This window comes from Myripristis murdjan, chromosome 12 (assembly GCF_902150065.1).
Source record: "Myripristis murdjan chromosome 12, fMyrMur1.1, whole genome shotgun sequence".
In the NCBI taxonomy this organism is placed as follows: domain Eukaryota; kingdom Metazoa; phylum Chordata; class Actinopteri; order Holocentriformes; family Holocentridae; genus Myripristis; species Myripristis murdjan.
Window position 1 is genome coordinate 513,712 of NC_043991.1, and position 21,015 is coordinate 534,726.

At 48.8% G+C, this 21,015-nt stretch overlaps 3 protein-coding genes across 5 annotated transcripts in view; 1 reads left to right on the plus strand and 2 right to left on the minus strand.

The window, feature by feature from the left end:
• LOC115369164 (rab9 effector protein with kelch motifs) overlaps positions 1 to 3,122 on the plus strand; it is a 15,526-nt gene extending 12,404 nt beyond the window's left edge. Inside the window, exons 15-18 of the mRNA XM_030065734.1 lie at positions 407 to 507; positions 658 to 742; positions 1,760 to 1,864; positions 2,424 to 3,122. Of these exons, the coding sequence (XP_029921594.1) occupies positions 407 to 507; positions 658 to 742; positions 1,760 to 1,864; positions 2,424 to 2,528 (396 nt within the window). The 3' untranslated portion in view covers positions 2,529 to 3,122. The remainder of the gene's footprint in view (positions 1 to 406; positions 508 to 657; positions 743 to 1,759; positions 1,865 to 2,423) is intronic.
• Positions 1 to 21,015, minus strand: part of ccni (cyclin I) — a 31,263-nt gene that overhangs the window by 9,370 nt on the left and 878 nt on the right. Inside the window, exons 2-11 of one of the 3 annotated variants that reach the window (XM_030064735.1) lie at positions 18,021 to 18,180; positions 15,481 to 15,615; positions 14,473 to 14,547; positions 13,697 to 13,837; positions 10,944 to 11,072; positions 9,642 to 9,743; positions 8,592 to 8,730; positions 8,295 to 8,476; positions 6,157 to 6,268; positions 4,631 to 6,126 (exon numbers count right to left, since the gene is read on the minus strand). In XM_030064735.1, the coding sequence (XP_029920595.1) occupies positions 5,999 to 6,126; positions 6,157 to 6,268; positions 8,295 to 8,476; positions 8,592 to 8,730; positions 9,642 to 9,743; positions 10,944 to 11,072; positions 13,697 to 13,837; positions 14,473 to 14,547; positions 15,481 to 15,615; positions 18,021 to 18,134 (1,257 nt within the window). In that variant the 5' untranslated portion in view covers positions 18,135 to 18,180 and the 3' untranslated portion in view covers positions 4,631 to 5,998. Of the gene's footprint in view, positions 1 to 4,630; positions 6,269 to 8,294; positions 8,477 to 8,591; positions 8,731 to 9,641; positions 9,744 to 10,943; positions 11,073 to 13,696; positions 13,838 to 14,472; positions 14,548 to 15,480; positions 15,616 to 18,020; positions 18,181 to 21,015 lie in introns of those variants that run through there. The other 2 variants (XM_030064734.1, XM_030064733.1) reach the window with 2 other exon arrangements.
• taf1c (TATA-box binding protein associated factor, RNA polymerase I subunit C) overlaps positions 6,778 to 21,015 on the minus strand; it is a 42,814-nt gene continuing 28,576 nt past the window's right edge. The window contains exon 16 of the transcript XR_003929047.1: positions 6,778 to 6,818. The gene's annotated coding sequence lies outside the window, so the exon portion shown is untranslated. The remainder of the gene's footprint in view (positions 6,819 to 21,015) is intronic.

A 21,015-nucleotide genomic window follows, 5' to 3' on the forward strand; every position in this document is an offset into this window, starting at 1 on the left:
TGCTTCATTTAAAGGAACATTCCACCATTTTGAGGCAAAGTCCCGTTTCCCCGACTTCAGACTGAGAACAGATGTTGGACACCATGTCCACCTCTGTATGTCCAGTGGTTCAGTTCCTATGGGTAGCATTTCCTGTTAGCTTAGCATAAAGACTTGAAATCTATGGGAGTCGTTAGCCTGGTTCTGTCAAAGTGAAAAAATAAACCATCTAGCAGTTTTTGTTTATTGGTATAGTTATTGTTTTTAGTCTCATTTTGATGAGGCGGCTGGGGCTGCTGCTCTCTCTGCCGAGCTGCCTGCCAGGCTCCAGTTTCAGACTAACTTTCCCACAATAAATTCTAACATTAATGATGATGATGATGATGATGATGATGATGATGATGATGATGAATTTGTGTCTGTGCAGGTGACTGTGCAGCGGGACTTCAGTGTGATCCGGGATCAGGCCCTGAAGATGATCCAGGCTGCGTTCGCTCTGCTGGAGCAGGAGGTGCAGAAGCTGGACAGGTAGAGCAGCAGGTGGAGGCTCGCTGTCTGCACGCTCATGTTCCACCTCACAGACAGGGACATGATGCTGACTCATGTTTACCTTTGACTCTGTGGACACACTGCGTCGTCTTTATCAGCAGCTAATAACTGGGTTATGATGTGACTCAGAGAGAAGAGCGAGCTGCGACAGGCTGCCGACGCCGTGCAGAGAGAGAGAGACGAGCTGCAGGCCCACAGACAGCACCTGGAGCAGGTAACACCTGTCTGACCCCCCACCCTGCAGACAGGACAACACCTGCTCAGGTGTCCTGCTGCCTGTCCTGAACATCTGCCTGCAGCTGTGGAGCTCAGACCTGCTCCGACCAGGAGGAGGAGGATTACTGTGGTTCTTCTAATCCTGTATGTTGTATGTTGTGTGTTGTATGTTGTGTGTTGTATGTATGTTGTGTGTTGTATGTTGTGTGTTGTATGTATGTTGTATGTTGTATGTATGTTGTATGTTGTATGTTGTGTGTTGTATGTTGTATGTATGTTGTGTGTTGTATGTTGTGTGTTGTATGTATGTTGTATGTTGTGTGTTGTATGTATGTTGTATGTTGTATGTATGTTGTATGTTGTATGTTGTGTGTTGTATGTTGTATGTATGTTGTATGTATGTTGTATGTTGTATGTTGTGTGTTGTATGTTGTATGTATGTTGTATGTTGTGTGTTGTATGTATGTTGCATGTTGTATGTATGTTGTGTGTTGTATGTATGTTGTATGTTGTGTGTTGTATGTATGTTGTATGTTGTGTGTTGTATGTATGTTGTATGTTGTATGTTGTGTGTTGTATGTTGTATGTATGTTGTATGTTGTGTGTTGTATGTTGTATGTATGTTGTATGTATGTTGTATGTTGTATGTATGTTGTATGTTGTATGTATGTTGTACGTATGTTGTATGTATGTTGTGTGTTGTATGTATGTTGTATGTATGTTGCGTGTTGTATGTATGTTGTATGTATGTTGTATGTATGTTGTATGTTGTATGTATGTTGTATGTTTGTTGCGTGTTGTATGTATGTTGTATGTATGTGGTATGTATGTTGTATGTATGTTGTATGTTGTATGTTGTATGTATGTTGTATGTTGTATGTTGTATGTATGTTGTATGTATGTTGTATGTTGTATGTATGTTGTATGTTGTACGTATGTTGTATGTATGTTGTATGTTGTATGTATATTGTATGTTGTATGTTGCGTGTTGCGTGTTGCGTGTTGCGGTGGTCAGGAGCTGCAGGAGATGCTGGACAGACATCGCTCTCAGAACGAGGCTTGGCTCCGAGCGAGAGCCGAGGAGAACGACCGAGAGAGGAGGGAGCTGTGCAGACTGAGGGTCAGACACACACACACACACACACACACACACAGACGCACACATACACACACACACACACACACACACACACACACACAGACACACACAGACACACACTGCCCGCTCTCAGTGGGGAGGAGGCAGGAAGCTGCTGAGGCTTTCAACATTAAAACACAATAAATGTGCCTCAGCATCACTGATCTGACCGGAGTGTGTGATGATCCTCTGAACCATTAAAGATGCAGGTTTTGGTGTGTGTGTGTTGCTTGGTGTGTGTGTGTGTGTGTGTGTGTGTGTGTGTGTGTTGCTTGGTGTGTGTGTTGCTTGCTGTGCTGACAGTGTGTGCTGTGTGTGTGTGTGTGTGTGTGTGTGTGTGTGTGTGTGTGTTGCTTGCTGTGTGTGTTGCTTGGTGTGTGTGTGTGTGTTGCTTGGTGTGTGTGTGTTTCTTGGTGTGTGTGTTGCTTGCTGTGCTGACAGTGTGTGTGTGTGTGTGTGTGTGTGTGTGTGTTGCTTGGTGTGTGTGTGTTGCATGATGTGTGTGTTGCTTGCTGTGCTGACAGTGTGTGTGTGTGTGCAGGAGGAGGTGCTGCAGGAGCAGGAGCGGCTGCGGGAGGAGCAGAGCAGCGTTCAGAAACGCAGCGAGCAGCTGCTGTCCATCATGCAGCAGTTCAAAGGAATGTGACAGCCAGCAGGCCCCGCCCACCTCAGCACAGCACCCAATCACAACGAAGCACTTCTCATTTACTTAAGGCTCAATTAAGCCTTTGACACCTGGATCAGAAATCATTTTAAATGTAAAACTACCACAAGAAAACGACCTGGAAATCAACAATTAAGGAATTATCTAGATAATGAGCTGAAAAATTATAAAACTGGGGAAAATTTCCATAAAACTATATTCATAATTATTACAGGTAGGTAGGTCATTTATAAGCCTGACATGACTCTAGAAACAGAACAGAACAAGAGCCGTAACAAGAGGAGAACTAATATAATCCATAAGTAATATAATATCTGGTTTTAGTCCAGATTCTGTCCAGACCGATTTTAGAACGGCAAAAACCTGTGAAATGTGATTTTTGCAAATGAGATGTAAATCAGATGTGGAGGAGGTTTGACATGTGACTCCAGTCAGATTTCTGCAGATGTGTCTCGGTCCGTCCTGTCCGTCCTGTCTGTCCTGTCTCTGGCTGAGGAGGCAGGTTCCCTCCGTCTGAGCCTTCAGCTGGCGGCTCTGTGAAACGTTTCAAACGCACCGGCTCGGGTCTCAAAGTGACTTCACACGAGGCCCTCAGGAGCTTTCACACTCGCTCATGTTGGCGATGCTGTGGCGTCCCCCCAGGGGCCGTCCTGGGCCCCCCTCTGCTCTGCAGCTACAGGCCTCTGGATTTCTTTCAAAAACATGGCAAAAAGGTGACAAGCAAATTTGCAAGAGATGACCTGAAAACTATAAAAAAAACCAAAACAAAAACCATAAAGCCCCAGAGACGCGGCATGAGGAACACGACATTTTAAAAATGATGGGAAATGATATTTTAATGATTAAAGTTATAGATGTAAAGGTCAGATCAGTGATCAGAATCAGGTTTACGGTGCTGTTTGAAAACTGTCCTGTGTGAGCTCTCTCTGCTAGTGCATGCTGGGTAATGTAGTTGTGTTGCATGAGTCTCTGATGTTGAGAAGTTAAACCTGAGTGGGACGTCCTGCTGCCTCCTGTGGCTTCACTGAGCCCAGCACATGAAACAGATTATTGATTATTGATTATGTCAGTCAGGTTGTAAATGTGTGTTGTCGTCTTTTTTTTTTTTTTTTTTTTTGTCATTTCCTTTCATCTCTCATGTGAGACAATAAAGTGACCTTGACCTGGACCCTGCATCCATTTTTATTGACACAGGCATATCTACGTTATATGTGCACATATATATATATATATGTGTGTGTGTGTGTGTGTGTGTGTGTGTGTGTGTGTGTGTGTATTGATATTTATGTGTATACTTACATTAGACCAGCTGGAAATGTCTGAATGTCTTTTTTTAAAATGGACAGATTATAAATGATGACATCAGTTTGACGAGTCTCTCTTTGGCGTTTCCTGGCCGTTCAGCGTCTCTCTGACCAATCAGAGGGCGGCAGTGTTTTCCCGTCACCTGTCGGCTCAGCTCACCTGGCTCAGCCTCCTCCGTGTGACGTGACGAGCAGCTGCATGAACGCCTGCTCGTCCCGTCCACATCACTGATGATCATCAAACATGGAAATATCTTAAATATCCCCACATTATGGATCCTGAGCTGTTTGCTCAGATATCAGGATGTTTGAGTTTGTCAGTATCGCCCGGCGCTGCTGCTCTCCTCCAGAGACGCCAGAGGCTCTGAGCCGAGCCGAGCCGACCTCACGTGACCTCATGACCTCCACTTCCTGTCCGACCGTGACATCACCCTGCTCTGGTGGCTGGATATTAAAATTTCAACCAATAAAACCTTCACAAATCTGTAAACATCCTCTCTCATCCACCTGTCCCTTCAAAATAAAAGTGTTTCTCTCCCAAACTGAGATCCTGTTGGTTTGCTCTTGTGAAGGATCGCTCCCTGCTCCATGGCCCCGCCCACACTTCCTGTTTCAACAGGAAATACATCAAATCAACAGAGTAAGAGTCCATGTCACGGGGTGAAAAGATAATGGATTTTTAAAACTCTTTTTACTCTCTTATATCTGCTTCATGAGGTGTGTGTGTGTGTGTGTGTGTGTGTGTGTGTGCTTTGGAAATGAAGACAGAACAGCGGCTGGTCTTGTGGACACGTGTTTGTGTTTATTGTTGCGGCGGCGTGGCGGCGTGGCGCTGGGCGGGCGGCGCCGCCTGCGTCCCTGCAGCAGAACAACAGAGCTGCTTTTTGCAGTAAAAATGTAAAACAAAACTTCCAACGATAAAACAGAGCACGTCGTTCAGGTGGTGAACAGCAAAGTGAAGGTCAAGACTCATCTGGACAAATCCAAAATATTTAACACCTTTAACTCACACAGGAACACAGAATCTGCTTCTGTCTGGTTTCTGGTTTCTTCATATCTCTCTGTGGTCCAGATCTGATTTGGCTGCTTTAACAAAGGAAAAACACACTTTTTTTTCTTATTATTATTTTTAATTATCTGGACCACAACCAGCTGCTCACTTTAGGCAGCAGCTGTTTAAACTCCTTCAGCTCAGAGCCTCGACGCGAGCTTCTCATTCTGGAGATTCTGCAGCAGCATCTCCGATCAATCCATCAAATTGCACTTCACTTAAAAAAAAAAGAAACAGAACTTTTTTTTCTACTTGGGCGAATAAAATACAGAGAAAATCATCAAACAGAAACGTGACATTCAGGTGGAGAGACGACACGCAGTGAGCGAGGGACGAAGAGAGAGAGAGAAGAATAAAGGACAGAATAAAACAAATAAATGGAGAGAGAAAAGAAAGTAGCATTACATGAGTCAAAATGAGAGACAGACAGATAGAGAGAGAGACAGACAGATAGAGAGAGACAGACAGGGCAAAAAAGTCAATTCTACTTTTTTTTTTAAAGGTACATTTTTGCCTTTTTATGTATGTTTATAATTTTTTTAACCTTTTGTGTTTGTGTTGAACAAATATAATTAATGAGATAATAGCAGCAGCTTTTTTTCATTCATTTTTTTGGGCTCTGTTTTCGGGCTGCAGGGCGACAGGAAGCGGCGTCGGGACCGGCCGGACACTCAGGTCCCGCCGCCGCCGCCACCGCCGCCGCCACTGCCGCCGCCACCGCCTCCCAAAACCACTGGAACAGCCGAGGTCACCCGTCCCGCCGCCGGGGCATTATCATCATCATCATCATCATCATCATCATCATCGTCACGCTCGCTGTTGTTGTTGTTGTTGACACTCTGAGAGACTCCCGGGCAGCTCTGATGAAACCGCCGCCTCGTGTCTCCGTGGTCGCTCGTGGCGAGCGTGTGACGTCGCGGCGCCGGGGCTTTAAATAAACTCCAGTGGAATGTCAGTTCCACTGAACGGGGCGGAGTCAGAGCGGCGTGGGGGGCGGGGCAGGGGGCGGGGCAGGGGGCGGGCAGGGCGGCGTGGCGGGCCGGCTCAGTGTTAACGTGGTTTTGGTAAACGGGTCACGCCGTGGTGGTTATTTTCCTCTAGGAGGCGCTGACGGGCTGCAGAGGTGGGCAGGGGGAGGTGCTGCCTTCCTGCCGGGACAACAGGACACTGCAGACGCCCGGACCTCCTCCGACCTCCGCTCCTCCTCCTGCTCCTCCTCCTCCTCCTGCTCCTCCTGCTCCTCCTCCTCCTCCTCCTCCTAACAGCAGCGCTGGCGTCGCCCCCTCCTGGATGGCGGCGGCAGTGAAGTCTTCGTTGTAGAGGCGTTTGATCCCGTCGTAGAAGTCGTCCACCTCCATCTCCTCCACCTGAGCACAAACAGGAGCCACGGGTCACTTTAAAGGAACATTACAACGTTTTGGGGCAAAATCTCCTTCTCCTCACTTCCCCACACTGAGACCAGATGTTGGTTACCATTCTTACCCAATGACAAAAACAGCTAATAACTCCCATAGACTTCAAGTCTTTATGCTAAGCTAAGAGGAGATGCTACGCACAGGAACTGAACCAGTGGACGTCCAGAGGTGGACATGGTGTCCAACATCTGGTCCCAGGCTGGGGAGGTGGGCTGCAGTATTCCTCCTTGGTATTCCTCCTCTCTCGATATAAAACGTCTCCTAATCTGTGCCTGCTCATCCAGATCACGTGGGGATTAGAGGCTGACACTGTTATTCCTGTGGGATTAGAGTCACTCTCACTGTTCATCATGTCACTGGGACGGGGACACAGCCGACACAAGCCAGCGGGACGGGAATCACAATGATAACAATGGCTCTATACCCACACACACACACACACACACACACACACACACACACACTCACACTCACACACTCACACACACTCACACACACAGTTCTAATATAAATAAAGTTTCGACTTCTTCCCACTCCTTTTTGAACATAACTTCATTGTCTGTTGTTATTCATGTTGCTTTGTTTTACTGTTGTTCAAAATAAACTTTTCAAATCAAATCAAATCAAAATAAATAAGCTGTGTGTTCTTTATTTTGAACTTCCTGCTGGTGGTTCTGTTGTCTCGTTTTATTCTCTCCTATCTGCCCTGATGCAGCCACCTGACCTGTGTGTGTGTGTGTGTGTGTGTGAGTGCGTGTGTGTGTGTGTGTGTGTGTGTGAGTGTGTGTGTGCGTGTGTGTGTGTGTGTGAATAAAAAGCTCTTAGAGCTCAAAGGGGCGGGTGTCCTGAGTTTGGACGGGGCGGGGGAGGAGCTCTGTCCTGGTGTCTGAAAGCCCGTCAGCGACCCCTGGTGGTCGCCTGCCTCTGCTGCATCAGAGCCTCAGAGAGCAGCTCCCTGCTGGCCTTCCTGTCTCACTTTCACTCCAGAGGGGTATCCCAGAATGCAACAGCACAAACAACTACTGCTGCACTACTACAGAGGTCAGAGGTCACCAACATGACAGTCAGGAGTGACTCTGATCGCAGGATGAGAACATTAAACCACATCAAGTCACATCAAGAAAATATTTAAATTAGTTTGTTAACTCATTACCATCATTATCATTAGTTGATCATTAACTGATCATTAGCTGATCATTAGTTGATCATTAGTTGATCATTAGCTATTATCAGTTCATTATTAGTTTATTATGCAATGTAATGCAAGTGGTTTTGTGTGGATGTGGGTTTGAGTTTTATTCACATGACCACTGTGTTGGTCATGTTGGTCTTCTATACTTATACTTCTATACTTCTATACTTCTATACTTGTATATTTGTATACTTCTATATGCTTCCCCTTATCATACAGGGTTTTTATGCACTTTGTTTTATGTGCTTCTTTTAGACTTACATGTTTTTTCTTGTCTTTTCATTTTCGTGACTCCCTGAGCGACTGCACATGAGTGTGTGTGGATGACTGGTGTGTGTGGATGACTGGTGTGTGTGGATTGCTGGTGTGTGTGGATTACTGGTGTGTGTGGATTGCTGGTGTGTGTAGATTACTGGTGTGTGTAGATTACTGGTGTGTGTGGATGACTGGTGTGTGTGGATTGCTGGTGTGTGTAGATTACTGGTGTGTGTGGATTACTGGTGTGTGTGGATTACTGGTGTGTGTGGATTACTGGTGTGTGTGGATTGCTGGTGTGTGTGGATTACTGGTGTGTGTGGATTGCTGGTGTGTGTGGATTACTGGTGTGTGTGGATTGCTGGTGTGTGTGGATTACTGGTGTGTGTGGATTGCTGGTGTGTGTGGATTACTGGTGTATGCACAAATGGCAAATAAAATTCTTGATTGTTGATGTGGGGTCGGGGGCGGAGCTTGTTAGCGTAACAGTGACGGTGTGTGAATAAGGTTCTGACAGGCGGCTCGGCCCACCTTGCGCTTGGCGGAGGCTTTGCAGCGCAGCCTGAGCGTCTGCAGTCGGCCGGGCTGGAGGCCGCAGGCCGGGACCCGGGGGGGCCGGCTGCCCTCCCCGCCGGCGGGTGTGTGAGGCTGGGCGGGGGCGGCGGCGTGGAGGGGCCAGTCGCTGGAGGAGTCCGTGGCGGAGCTGGTGGTCCCTGAAACCGTGACATCACACAGATGCTGTGTTTACAGACCCGAAGGCACAACGTCATACTTCATACTGGCCACAAGGCGCCAGCCGAGGTTTCAGTTAATGTGAGCGTGTGTTACCCAGAGTGGAGCGGGGCGGGGGGGCCGGGGGGGCCGGGGGCTGGTAGATGTAGACAGTGTTGGGGGGCAGGGAAGCTCTCAGTGTGGACAGACTACGAGCCACCAGCTCTCGACACCGGATCAGCTCACAGCTGTCAATCTGAGGAAGCAAAACAACAACAATAATAAACACATTACAGTAAGAAACACATCACAGTAATAAACACATTACGTTAATAAACACATTACAGTAATAAACACATTACGTTAATAAACACATTACAGTAATAAACACATCACAATAATAAACACATCACAATAATAAACACATTACGTTAATAAACACATTACAGTAATAAACACATTACAATAATAAACACATTACGTTAATAAACACATTACAATAATAAACACATTACGTTAATAAACACATTACGTTAATAAACACATTACAGTAATGTGACGGGTCTCTGCTGTTTGGGTCACATGACTCAGCATTCAGAGGCTGTGATTGGTCCGAAGTGCTCACTAAATTACACCCTGACTGTCAGGGAAATTAAAAATGTAACATTTTATCTCCAAATTATTATTCAGTAATGATTATTATGATGATTATTATTACTGTCGTTTTAAATCTCTTTATGAAACATTTTGTGCTTCATAAATTCATGTTAAACTGTTTTAAGCAACTCAGTCATGATCATAATTATATCTGAAATGCTTAGAGACAGACAGGCAGACAGGCAGACAGGCAGACAGACAGGCAGACAGACAGACAGACAGACAGACAGACAGACAGGCAGACAGACAGACAGACAGACAGACAGACAGACAGACAGACAGACAGGCAGACAGACAGGCAGACAGACAGACAGACAGGCAGACAGACAGACAGGCAGACAGACAGACAGACAGACAGACAGACAGGCAGACAGACAGACAGACAGACAGACAGGCAGACAGGCAGATGGGCAGACAGACAGACAGGCAGGCAAGCAGACAGACAGACAGACAGTCAGACAGGCAGACAGACAGACAGGCAGATAGACAGACAGGCAGACAGACAGGTACCTGTGTCCTCCTCAGCAGGTCTATGGTGAGGGCGAGCCAGTCGGGGCAGCAGGTTTCCAGTTCCAGGGTGATGAGGGCCAGGGCCAGCATGGATCCTCGTAGCTACGGCAACACAGAGGAGACACAGCGGCTCAGGGTTAGCCGCTGCTAACGGCTAACATCACACCACATGGCTCAAGGCAGCTCTGTAGCAATGTTAGCTAGACACACTTTAGCTTTAACGTGCTGTTAGCGGTAGGAAACAGTAGCTAACATGCTGTTAGCAGCAGGAAACAGTAGCTAACATAATGTTAGCAGCAGGAAACAGTAGCTAACATGCTGTTAGCAGTAGGAAACAGTAGCTAACATAATGTTAGCAGTAGGAAACAGTAGCTAACATAATGTTAGCAGTAGGAAACAGTAGCTAACATAATGTTAGCAGTAGGAAACAGTAGCTAACATGCTGTTAGCAGTAGGAAACAGTAGCTAACATAATGTTAGCAGTAGGAAACAGTAGCTAACATAATGTTAGCAGTAGGAAACAGTAGCTAACATGCTGTTAGCAGTAGGAAACAGTAGCTAACATGCTGTTAGCAGTAGGAAACAGTAGCTAACATAATGTTAGCAGCAGGAAACATGAGCTAACGTGCTGTTAGCAGCAGGCTGAAGGCCGTGTGGCCCTGCGGCCCTGCGGCCGTGCGGCCCTCTGGAGCTGCGGCCCTGCGGCCCTGCGGCCCTCTGGAGCTGCGGCCCTGCGGCCCTCTGGCCCTGCGGCCCTGCGGCCCTCTGGAGCTGCGGCCCTGCGGCCCTCTGGAGCTGCGGCCCTGCGGCCCTCTGGCCCTGCGGCCCTGCGGCCCTCTGGAGCTGCGGCCCTGCGGCCCTGTGTGCCTGTCGGCCCTCTGGAGCTGCGGCCCTGCGGCCCTGCGGCCCTGTGTGCCTGTCGGCCCTCTGGAGCTGCGGCCCTGCGGCCCTGCGGCCCTGTGTGCCTGTCGGCCCTCTGGAGCTGCGGCCCTGCGGCCCTGCGGCCCTGTGTGCCTGTCGGCCCTCTGGAGCTGTGGCCCTGCGGCCCTGCGGCCCTCTGGAGCTGTGGTTAGATGGTCCTGTGTGCCTGTCGGAGCTCTGAGCTCCTGGAGGCTGAACACTGAACCATCAGAACGTTAATGATCACATCCAGGTTTTCGTAGGTTTGCAGCTTTTAATAAGCAAAGTGACGGCAAATGATAAAGACAAACCTTCTGCGTGATGACACACGCAACTCATACAAGCCCACTACGCAGTGCTGTGCTGGTGTGTGTGTGTGTGTGTGTGTGTGTGTGTGAGCACCTGTATGAGTGTGTGGTCGGCCAGGCAGTGGTACAGTCGCTGTGTGAGCAGGGCGAGGTGCTGGGAGCGGTTCATCCCCAACATGGCATCGAGGAACCTGGACCGACAGGACAGCACCATCGCATGGAACTATGGGAAAAGAGGAGGAGGAGGAGGAGGAGGGAGAGGAGGAGGGAGAGGAGGAGGACATTTAACAGGCAATGTGATCATCAGTCCTATTCGGGCTACATGATAAGATTAAAAAAATCATAATGTGCTTGTTTTGAAAACCATGCACACGGCATCTCTGCCGCTCCACAGCACTTCAAGCTCAGTGTGGACCCAGTCAGCTGATGGAGCAGCCGGCTGCCTGCTGAGGCTGAGCCCAGAGCCCAGAGCCCAGAGCCCAGAGCCCAGAGCCCAGAGCCCCAAGAGCCCAGAGCCCAGAACCCAGAGAGCCCAGAGCCCAGAGAGCCCAGAACCCCGAGCCCCAAGAGCCCAGAGCCCAGAGAGCCCAGAACCCAGAGAGCCCAGAGCCCAGAGAGCCCAGAACCCAGAGCCCAGAGAGCCCAAAGCCCAGAGCCCAGAGAGCCCAGAGCCCAGAGAGCCCAGAGCCCAGAGAGCCCAGAGCCCAGAACCCAGAGCCCAGAGCCCAGAGAGCCCAGAGAGCCCAGAGCCCCAAGAGCCCAGAGAGCCCAGAGCCCAGAGAGCCCAGAGAGCCCAGAGCCCAGAACCCAGAGAGCCCAGAACCCAGAGCCCAGAGCCCAGAGAGCCCAGAGCCCAGAGAGCCCAGAGCCCCAAGAGCCCAGAGAGCCCAGAGCCCAGAGCCCAGAGAGCCCAGAGCCCAGAGAGCCCAGAGAGCCCAGAGCCCAGAGAGCCCAGAGAGCCCAGAGAGCCCAGAGCCCCAAGAGCCCAGAGAGCCCAGAGCCCAGAGAGCCCAGAGCCCAGAGAGCCCAGAGCCCCAAGAGCCCACAGAGCCCCAAGAGCCCAGAGAGCCCAGAGCCCAGAGCCCAGAGAGCCCAGAGCCCAGAGAGCCCAGAGCCCCAAGAGCCCACAGAGCCCCAAGAGCCCAGAGAGCCCAGAGAGCCCAGAGCCCAGAGAGCCCAGAGCCCAGAGCCCAGAGAGCCCAGAGCCCAGAGCCCAGAGAGCCCAGAGAGCCCAGAGCCCTGAGCCCAGAGAGCCCAGAGCCCAGAGCCCAGAGAGCCCAGAGCCCCAAGAGCCCAGAGAGCCCAGAACCCCAAGAGCCCAGAACCCCGAGCACCAAGAGCCCAGAGCCCAGAGAGCCCAGAGCCCAGAACCCAGAGCCCTGAGCCCTGAGCCCCAAGAGCCCAGAGCCCAGAGAGCCCAGAGAGCCCAGAGCCCCAAGAGCCCCGAGCCCCGAGCCCCAAGAGCCCAGAACCCCGAGCCCAGAGCCCAGAGCCCACAGAGCCCAGAACCCAGAGCCCAGAGAGCCCAGAACCCAGAGCCCAGAACCCAGAGCCCTAAGAGCCCAGAGCCCAGAACCCAGAGCCCCAAGAGCCCAGAGCCCAGAGCCCCAAGAGCCCAGAGCCCCAAGAGCCCAGAGCCCCAAGAGCCCAGAGCCCAGAGAGCCCAGAGCCCAGAGAGCCCCAAGAGCCCAGAGCCCAGAACCCAGAGCCCCAAGAGCCCAGAGCCCAGAGAGCCCCAAGAGCCCAGAGCCCAGAACCCAGAGCCCCAAGAGCCCAGAGCCCAGAGAGCCCCAAGAGCCCAGAGCCCAGAGAGCCCAGAGCCCCAAGAGCCCAGAGAGCCCAGAACCCAGAGAGCCCAGAGCCCCAAGAGCCCAGAACCCAGAGCCCAGAGCCCAGAGAGCCCAGAACCCAGAGCCCAGAACCCAGAACCCAGAGCCCAGAACCCCAAGAGCCCAGAGCCCAGAGCCCCAAGAGCCCAGAGCCCCAAGAGCCCAGAGCCCAGAGAGCCCCAAGAGCCCAGAGCCCCAAGAGCCCAGAGCCCCAAGAGCCCAGAGCCCCATGAGTCCAGAGCCCCAAGAGCCCAGAGAGCCCAGAGCCAAGAGCCCAGAGAGCCCAGAGCCCAGAGCCCCGAGCCCCAAGAGCCCAGAGCCCAGAGAGCCCAGAGCCCCAAGAGCCCAGAGCCCCAAGAGCCCAGAGCCCCAAGAGCCCAGAGAGCCCAGAGCCCCAAGAGCCCCAAGAGCCCAGAGCCCCAAGAGCCCAGAGCCCCAAGAGCCCAGAGCCCCAAGAGCCCAGAGCCCTGAGCCCCAAGAGCCCAGAGCCCAGAGAGCCCAGAGCCCCAAGAGCCCAGAACCCAGAGCCCAGAGCCCCAAGAGCCCAGAGAACCCAGAGCCCAGAGCCCACACTGAAGAGTCACACTGGCTGTGAATGAACCGCTTCCACCTCTGGACGTCCTGTGCTTCAGTTCCTATGGGTAGCATTTCCTGTTAGCTTAGCTTAAAGACTTGAAGTCTATGGGAGTTGTTAGCCTGGCTCTGTCACAGTGAAAAGACAAACCTTCCAGCAGCTCTGAAGTGTCTGATTCACACAGAGGATCATATAGATCTGAAATACATGTCTTGGCATTTTTGTTAACAGTTTTTTTTAAGAGTCCATGCTGTCTGATGAAAAACTGTGATTTTTTTTTTTCAAAAGAAATGTTTTTGAAATAAAGAGAATTTTACGAATAAGTTTAACAAACATGTGACTTCTTAAAACCTTAAATCCTGATCATTTATTTTTAGGTGCTTCCAGCGGCTGTGTGTGTGTATATGTGTGTGTGTGTGTGTGTGTGTGTGTGTGTGGACATACGATGTGCAGGAAGTCGAGCGGCGTGGCCGTGTGCAGATCCCAGTTCAGTTTGTCCAGGATGATTCGCTCCATCCTCAGGATCTCTGATGGAGAACAACCACAGCTGCTCGTACCTGCCAGCTCCCGCAGAGACGGCACACACTGCACACACACACACACACACACACACACACACACACACACACGGTGAAGTGCCTGCACCATCCTGATGCAGTGAGCTCAAAACGTTCATAATAAAATCTTATGACCCGGCCCTTAAGGGAAAAATAAATAATAACTACAATAAAAAAAACAAAGTACGCTCTTGCCACATGAAGTGTAAACGCTAAAATGTACACGCAAGTTCATGTGGTCACAGCGACCACAGAACACCAGACTCCATCTCCCACAAATCCAAGCGTTCGTTCGGCCTCTCTGATTGGACGAGCCCGTGCTCTGCTTTCATCAAAACGCTGTAACAGGATGGAACGTTAAAAAAAAACATGAAAAGAAAAGGCCAGCTGACGAGAACCCACTGACCTCTCGGCCTTTATCAAAGAAAACGAAAAGGTTAAATTACTGTTTGTTCATTTCATCACATGATGAAATGTATTTATTTTGTGTTAAATTAAATATTTAGCAGTATTTTACAAATTAACCTCACATGAGTTTGATTTTCACTGTCAGTGTGTGGGGAAAGAGTGTCTGGTTATTTTTTCCCCATCCACCTGTGCCCTGGTGTGTGTGTGTGTGTGTGTGTGTGTGTGTGTGTGTGTGTGAGAATGTGTGTGTCTCACCTCATCCTCCTCACAGGTCTTGGCAGCCAGGAAGAAGCAGGCGATGGCGATACAGCGCAAATATTTTGGGCGAGCCTGCGGACACACAAGTCAATCAATCATGTAATCAGTCAGTCAGTCAGTCAGTCAGTCAGTCAGTCAGTCAGTCAGTCAGATGAGCAGCCATCTTTTGCAGTCTGTTCTGTTCTGATGATCATGTCAGCTGCTAAAACAGAGGAAGTGTCTGTGCACAGAAACATGGAGTCCAGTCAAACAGATGCACTTGTGCACGCTCGCTGCATGAGTGCACATGCTCGTGCACGCTCGCTGCATGAGTGCGCATGCTCGTGCACGCTCGCTGCATGAGTGCACATGCTCGTGCGCGCTCGCTGCATGAGTCTGCATGCTCGTGCGCGCTCGCTGCATGAGTGCATATGCTCGTGCGCGCTCGCTGCATGAGTCTGCGTGCTCGTGCGCGCTCGCTGCATGAGACTGCGCGCTCGTGCGCGCTCGCTGCTTTGCTTTGCTTTGCTCTTGTGGGTGGTTGCTATGGTGTTGTGGCAGGTTGCTATGATATTACTAGGTGGTTGCTATAGCATTGTTGGTGGTTGCTATGGTGTTGTGGCAGGTTGCTATGATATTACTAGGTGGTTGCTATAGCATTGTTGGTGGTTGCTATGGTGTTGTGGCAGGTTGCTATGATATTACTAGGTGGTTGCTATAGCATTGTTGGTGGTTGCTATGGTTTTGTGGCAGGTTGCTATGATATTACTAGGTGGTTGCTATAGCATTGTTGGTGGTTGCTATGGTGTCGTCAGTGGTTGCTTAGGTGTTTCTAGGTGGTTGCTATGGTGTTGTAGAGGTGGGGTCTAAGGTGTTGCTAGGTGGTCACTGTGGTGTTGTGGAGGTGGGTGCTGTGGCATTGTCACTGGTTGCTCAAGTGTAGCTAAGTGGTTGCTATGGTGTTGCAGGGGTGGTTGCTAAGGTGTATCTAGGTGGTTGCTATGCAGCAGTGACAGTGTTGTTTACCTTTATAGGAGCTAGGAAGCGGTCCAGGATGCTAACAGCTAGCACCAGAGTCTCTGGGTACAGCTGCAGGCGACCGTGGAGCTCCGTCAGCCAGCGCACCGCCTCGTCCCGCTGGGCCGGAGAGACGTCTGTATCCTGCAACACAACGTAAACAACAACATCAACAACAACAACAACAACAACACACACCGCCTCGTCCCGCTGGGCCGGAGAGACGTCTGTATCCTGCAACACAACGTAAACAACAACATCAACAACATCAACAACAACAACAACAACACACACCGCCTGGTCCCGTGAAATTAATCTCCTCCTCATTTTGCTGAGGACCTCCTGGGGGCCCCGGACCCCACTTTGAAAACCCGTCTAACCACTGCTGCTGTCTATTCCTGCCAACTGGAAAAAATGTGTTTGTGCTCAACATTTTCCACCATGTTCTTTTGTTTTATGGATCAACCAACTAATCAATTAAAGGGGAAAATAATCCATAGATTAATCAATGTTGAAAACAATTGCCAGGTGCAGTCGCAGCTCTTAATCCTGTGTGTGCGGTCACTGGCCTGCAGACACACAAACCCTGTGTTTCCAGGTCAAGCACAGTCTAAGGTGTTTGGAACAGACCTGGTTATGGTTTATGAATTAAATCAAATTTTATTTATTTATTCTACTTTTCAAATTCACTTCTCATGGAATGCAGCTCCACGTGCTTTACATTCAAGCAAAAAAAAAAAATAAATAAATAAAAATACTGGCCATTTAAATAGGCACCAACAGGAGAATAGAACAATGAACTATAAAACAATGCAAAACAAGCAAAAACAAATAAAATGACTAAATAAATAAATAAAACTGCAGTTTCTTAACTAAAAGTATAGTACAAAAACTGTGATTAACTAAAATCAAGCCTGAATGAAAGTGGGGGCTGAAGAACCTACAACGTGTGTGAAATGTTCTCCTTCTGTCTGTCTGTCTGCCTGCCTGTCTGTCTGTCTGTCTGTCTGCTTGCCTGTCTGCCTGCCTGTCTGTCTGTCTGTCTGCCTGCCTGTCTGTCTGTCTGCCTGCCTGCCTGTCTGTCTGTCTGCCTGTCTGTCTCTGTCTGTCTGTCTGTCTGTCTGCCTGTCTGTCCAGCAGGGGGTGAGCGGGCTGCGTGTCGGGTTGCAGGTCAGCAGGCTAATAAGGTAATCAGGTCTGCTGCGCTGTGACCTTTAACCCCGCCGCTGCTGGTTACACAATCCCCTGCCGGGCTCCAGCTCAGAGACACACAGGCCTGCACTTTATGGGAAAACAACAATCATATCGTGAATATTTAGACGGATATTGTAATTACAATAGCACTTAGTGGGATTTTAGTGGGAAAACGGCATCATAATTTTCATTTTTACTGGAAAAAACAAGTAAAATGAGGATGATGTGATCGCTGCTGGGGTCATGCTGTTTTTTTACATCAGGAGAAAAGCATCTGCAGTCCAGAGCGTCTCTGTGGCTTCATTTAGAAAAGTACAGTCACACTTCAGCTGGAGTGAGACACTGAAGCCGCTGTGCACACCTGTGGTGAGGGTTTGAGGGATTTCCATGAACTCTGCAGCCCCACTGACTTTTTAAAAAAACTAATTTCTTGCTGATGTTCAGGTTCTTTCTTTCTAAAAAACAGACAGAGTGTCATTTCAGCAGGACGTGAGCACCAGGCCAGACCTGCTGGCACTGATGACACATGGTGATGATGATGATGATGATGATGATGATGATGATGATGATGACGGGTGTCCTCTGAGTCAGAGGTGTGAGAGGTGTGAAGCTCCGCCTTCTCGTTTTTTTTTTTTTCAGTGACTCACTGTGGCAACACCTGGGACGCAACATGTTATCTGCTGTAACACGTTACTATGGTAACAGGGTGTCTGCTGTAACACGTTACCATGGTCACATGTCATCCGCTGTAACGTGCAGGGGTGTTCAAAGTGGGGTCTGGGGACCTCCGAGGGACAGTTTAAACAAGTGACAGTTTCAACACTGATCTGACCTTTACATATATAATTTTTATAATAATTTGTAAAAAAAAAAAAAAGTAAATATTTATGCTTGTCAGGTATTGTTTTCTAATTTTATGACCATTTTCTTGTATTTTTTGTATTTTGTACTTTTTTTCTTTGTATTTTATAAATCATTATTATTATTATTATTTTACTTACTAATTTGCTCGGCAGCTTTTCCTCCCTGCTTGTTTCTGACAGAAATCCAGTGAGCTGTCTCAGGAGTCAAAGGGCTAATCCACCAGGCAAGAATCTGTAGCACTGATTATTGATTGATGTTTTGAACATGACGGTTTAATTGATTTGACAGGTTACGACACCTGGACAGTTCCATAACGAACACAAACCAAAATATATTTTCATATCAGAGTGGCTTTCTGTTTAAAGTTTAAAAGCCTGTGGTCTCCTTTTCATGTGCTGATTAAGATAATATTTCATCAGGATATTTTGTGACAGCTGTGCGGTTAACGTCTGTGTAGTTTTGGTGAGGGTTCGGACAGGCGGGGTGCTGACCTGTGAGGAGGGCTTCTTTGGCACGTAGACCTTCCACATCTTGGCTTCCCTAGAGGCGGCCTTCTCCAGGAGAAAAGACAGCCTCTGGCCTTCCCAGGGTTCGGAAAACTTCATCCCTACCTGCCCTGGTTGAGCCGACCTCCCCACTGGATACAGCGACCTGCAGGGAACACCAACATCCGGCTCAGTTCACAGTCAGGCCCTCAGCCGGGGGTCCTGCTCCAAAGCCGGACCGCAGCTTGAATCTTTAATTAATTTTATTTTTTACAGAACACCAACACAAGTACAACAACACAATTCAGACAATCACATTCAAGCAAATAAACAAGAAAACAAAGAAAGAAAAAGTTTTAGCCGCTCCTAAACCAAGTTTCAAATCAAATCCGACCCGCCTGAGGAGCCTCGAACAACACCGGCCACGGCCCCGCTTCCCCTCACCGCTCCCATTCAAACATCGAGTCATGATACAGCACCGACACACACGGGACGTCACAGGACGTTTTCATATTCCTCTTCACACTGACATGAAATATCAGGGATGCACCTGAACCTGAACAGAGTGAATTATGGCTCTGTGACTGATAAATTACCCTTCCCAACGTTTTTTCTAAAGAGTTGGCTTTATATGGCATATATAATATATATGTTTTAACACGTCGTGAATAAGGGCAACGCCTCCTGCAGCTGATTGGCTCTGAGGTTCTGTGATTCAAGCTGTCAATCATCCTCAGCAGAGTCCGAGCAGGTGAGGACTGCAGGTGGCTGGAGACTCCAGGTGTTTGTCCACAGCCAGGTGTCCTCTGGTCTGCAGGATGGACGGAGTCAGAGCGGCTCTGCTGGAGCTGCAGCTGCACTGATGAGCAGGTTTTACTGGGAGGCTGACGGAGCCGCTCGGTTAAGGTGGTTCCACAGGCGCCCATGCAGCAGCGTGTTCTGAGTTACTGTTCTGGAAACTACAGACGTCCTCTCCAGAGCTTCAGCCATCCCTCCTCTCTGAGCAGGTGAATGTAAAGACGTCTGGCTGTTCGTAATGAGCAGCTCTGTGACCAGACGCAGCCACACAAACATACACTACTCACAAAAAGTTAGGCATATTCGGCTTTCGGGTGAAATTTCAGGATGAACCTAAAATGCATTATAACCTTTACAGGTGAACTTAATGTGACCTTCTGTAAACTTCTGAATGCACATGTCCAACTGTTCAATGACATTTTTTGTTGTGGTATATCCACCACTGTTGTTGGCTTTTGTTTCAATAAATTGTTTGAGATGAGGAAATCACCAGTGTATGCTTCTACTTAAATGCCCTACTTTCATGATATAATATCACTGTAGCGTGAACTTTTTACATTTTCCATAAATTTCACCCAAAAGTCAAATATCCCTAACTTTTTGTGAGTAGTGTATTTTCCCTCAGCTGAAGCAAATCCCTACATGACGGTGCAGCGGGGGAACAGCTGCGTGAGCGTGACGACGCCACACCACAGATCCAGATGTTCCTGCAGCCTGAGGACGGAGCTCCTGCAGCAGCTCCACGTCTCACACACACACACACACACACACACACACTCCATCATGCCATGTGACACAGCAGAGTCTGCTCAGTGTTTGAACCTGCCTTCATCTGTTTGTGACTGCAGATCCTGAGAAGACGTCACCTGTGATGCTCCAGCTCATTAAAAAAAAAAAAACAAAGGTCCTTGCTACAAAAATTAACAATTTTAAAAACAGCAAAATTTAAAAATACCTCTGGTCTTAAGGAGTGTTATATATTTGATCTAAAAATACCTTTTTACAGTACATAAGAAAAGTGTAAGTAATAAAACACTTAAAAACTACAGGCCATTTTCTTGTAACTTTTTACTGATTTCTTGCTCATTTTGGCTCAAGGCTTGTTAAGATGCTCAGTGTCTAGCTGTGCATTTCAAACCCACATGGCCCACTGTGTAACTCAGACCACTTCAGAGCTGCTGCAACTTTATTTTTTCACTTTCACAGAGCCAGGCTAATGACTCCCATAGACTTCAAGTCTTTATGCTAAGCTAACAGGAAATGCTACCCATAGGAACTGACCCACTGGATGTACAGAGGAGAAGATGGTGTCCAACATCTGGTCTCAGTCTGGGGAAAATGTTGGAATATTCCTTTAATTGAACTCCTCAGTGGAGCAGTCCTGCCTCCAGCACAGTGATGGCGTCTGCTGAATAAAACTTTTCTCAGGTATCAGACAGGATCAGCCAGAAGGTGTCGGCGCCGGCCTCAGCGCCACGTCACACGGCAGCGGCACGAAGCTACCTGAGCGAACATCTGCACGCGAGAGAGAGGACAGACTGACGGACCGGACGCAGTTTGTCCAACTTCACATGAAGCTCAGGGTCACGTTACACGCTCAGGGTCATGTGACACGCTCAGGGTCATGTGACACGCTCAGGGTCATGTGACACGTGATGTGTTGGCTTCTCTCCTCCTGATCCGACACGGCGGCCCGAGCGAGGGCAGAGGTCACAGCTGCTCAGAGCTTCTTGTCAGAGGCCTGGAGATGTTGGCCTGCAGCTCAGCACAGGAGGACCCCCAGCTGGACCGGGGGCCGCCGCTTGGTCAACATCAACATCAGCATCAGCATAAGCAGCTGCATTTCATCATCATTACAACTGCCACATGGAAATTACATAAATTATTTTATATTATTATGCATTAAAAGTACACATCTATTCTCCACACATGTTGTGTGCTGCAGATGTGAGACAGACTGTGACTGTGAAGGTGAGTCACTCATATTAACTCATTTTATTTCTTTATTGCTCTTAAAGGGGTATGCTAAGGGTTTATTGTCTCTGTATCTTATGTTCTTTGTACTGATTCACTTTCCAGAATTTCCCTGGTTGGGATCAATAAAGTATATCTATCTATCTATCTATCTTTATTTTCTGTTGTTGTGTTTACTAATCTTTCCTCAGATGTGTTTCTCTGCCCGGCTCTCAGGCAGGTTGGGGTT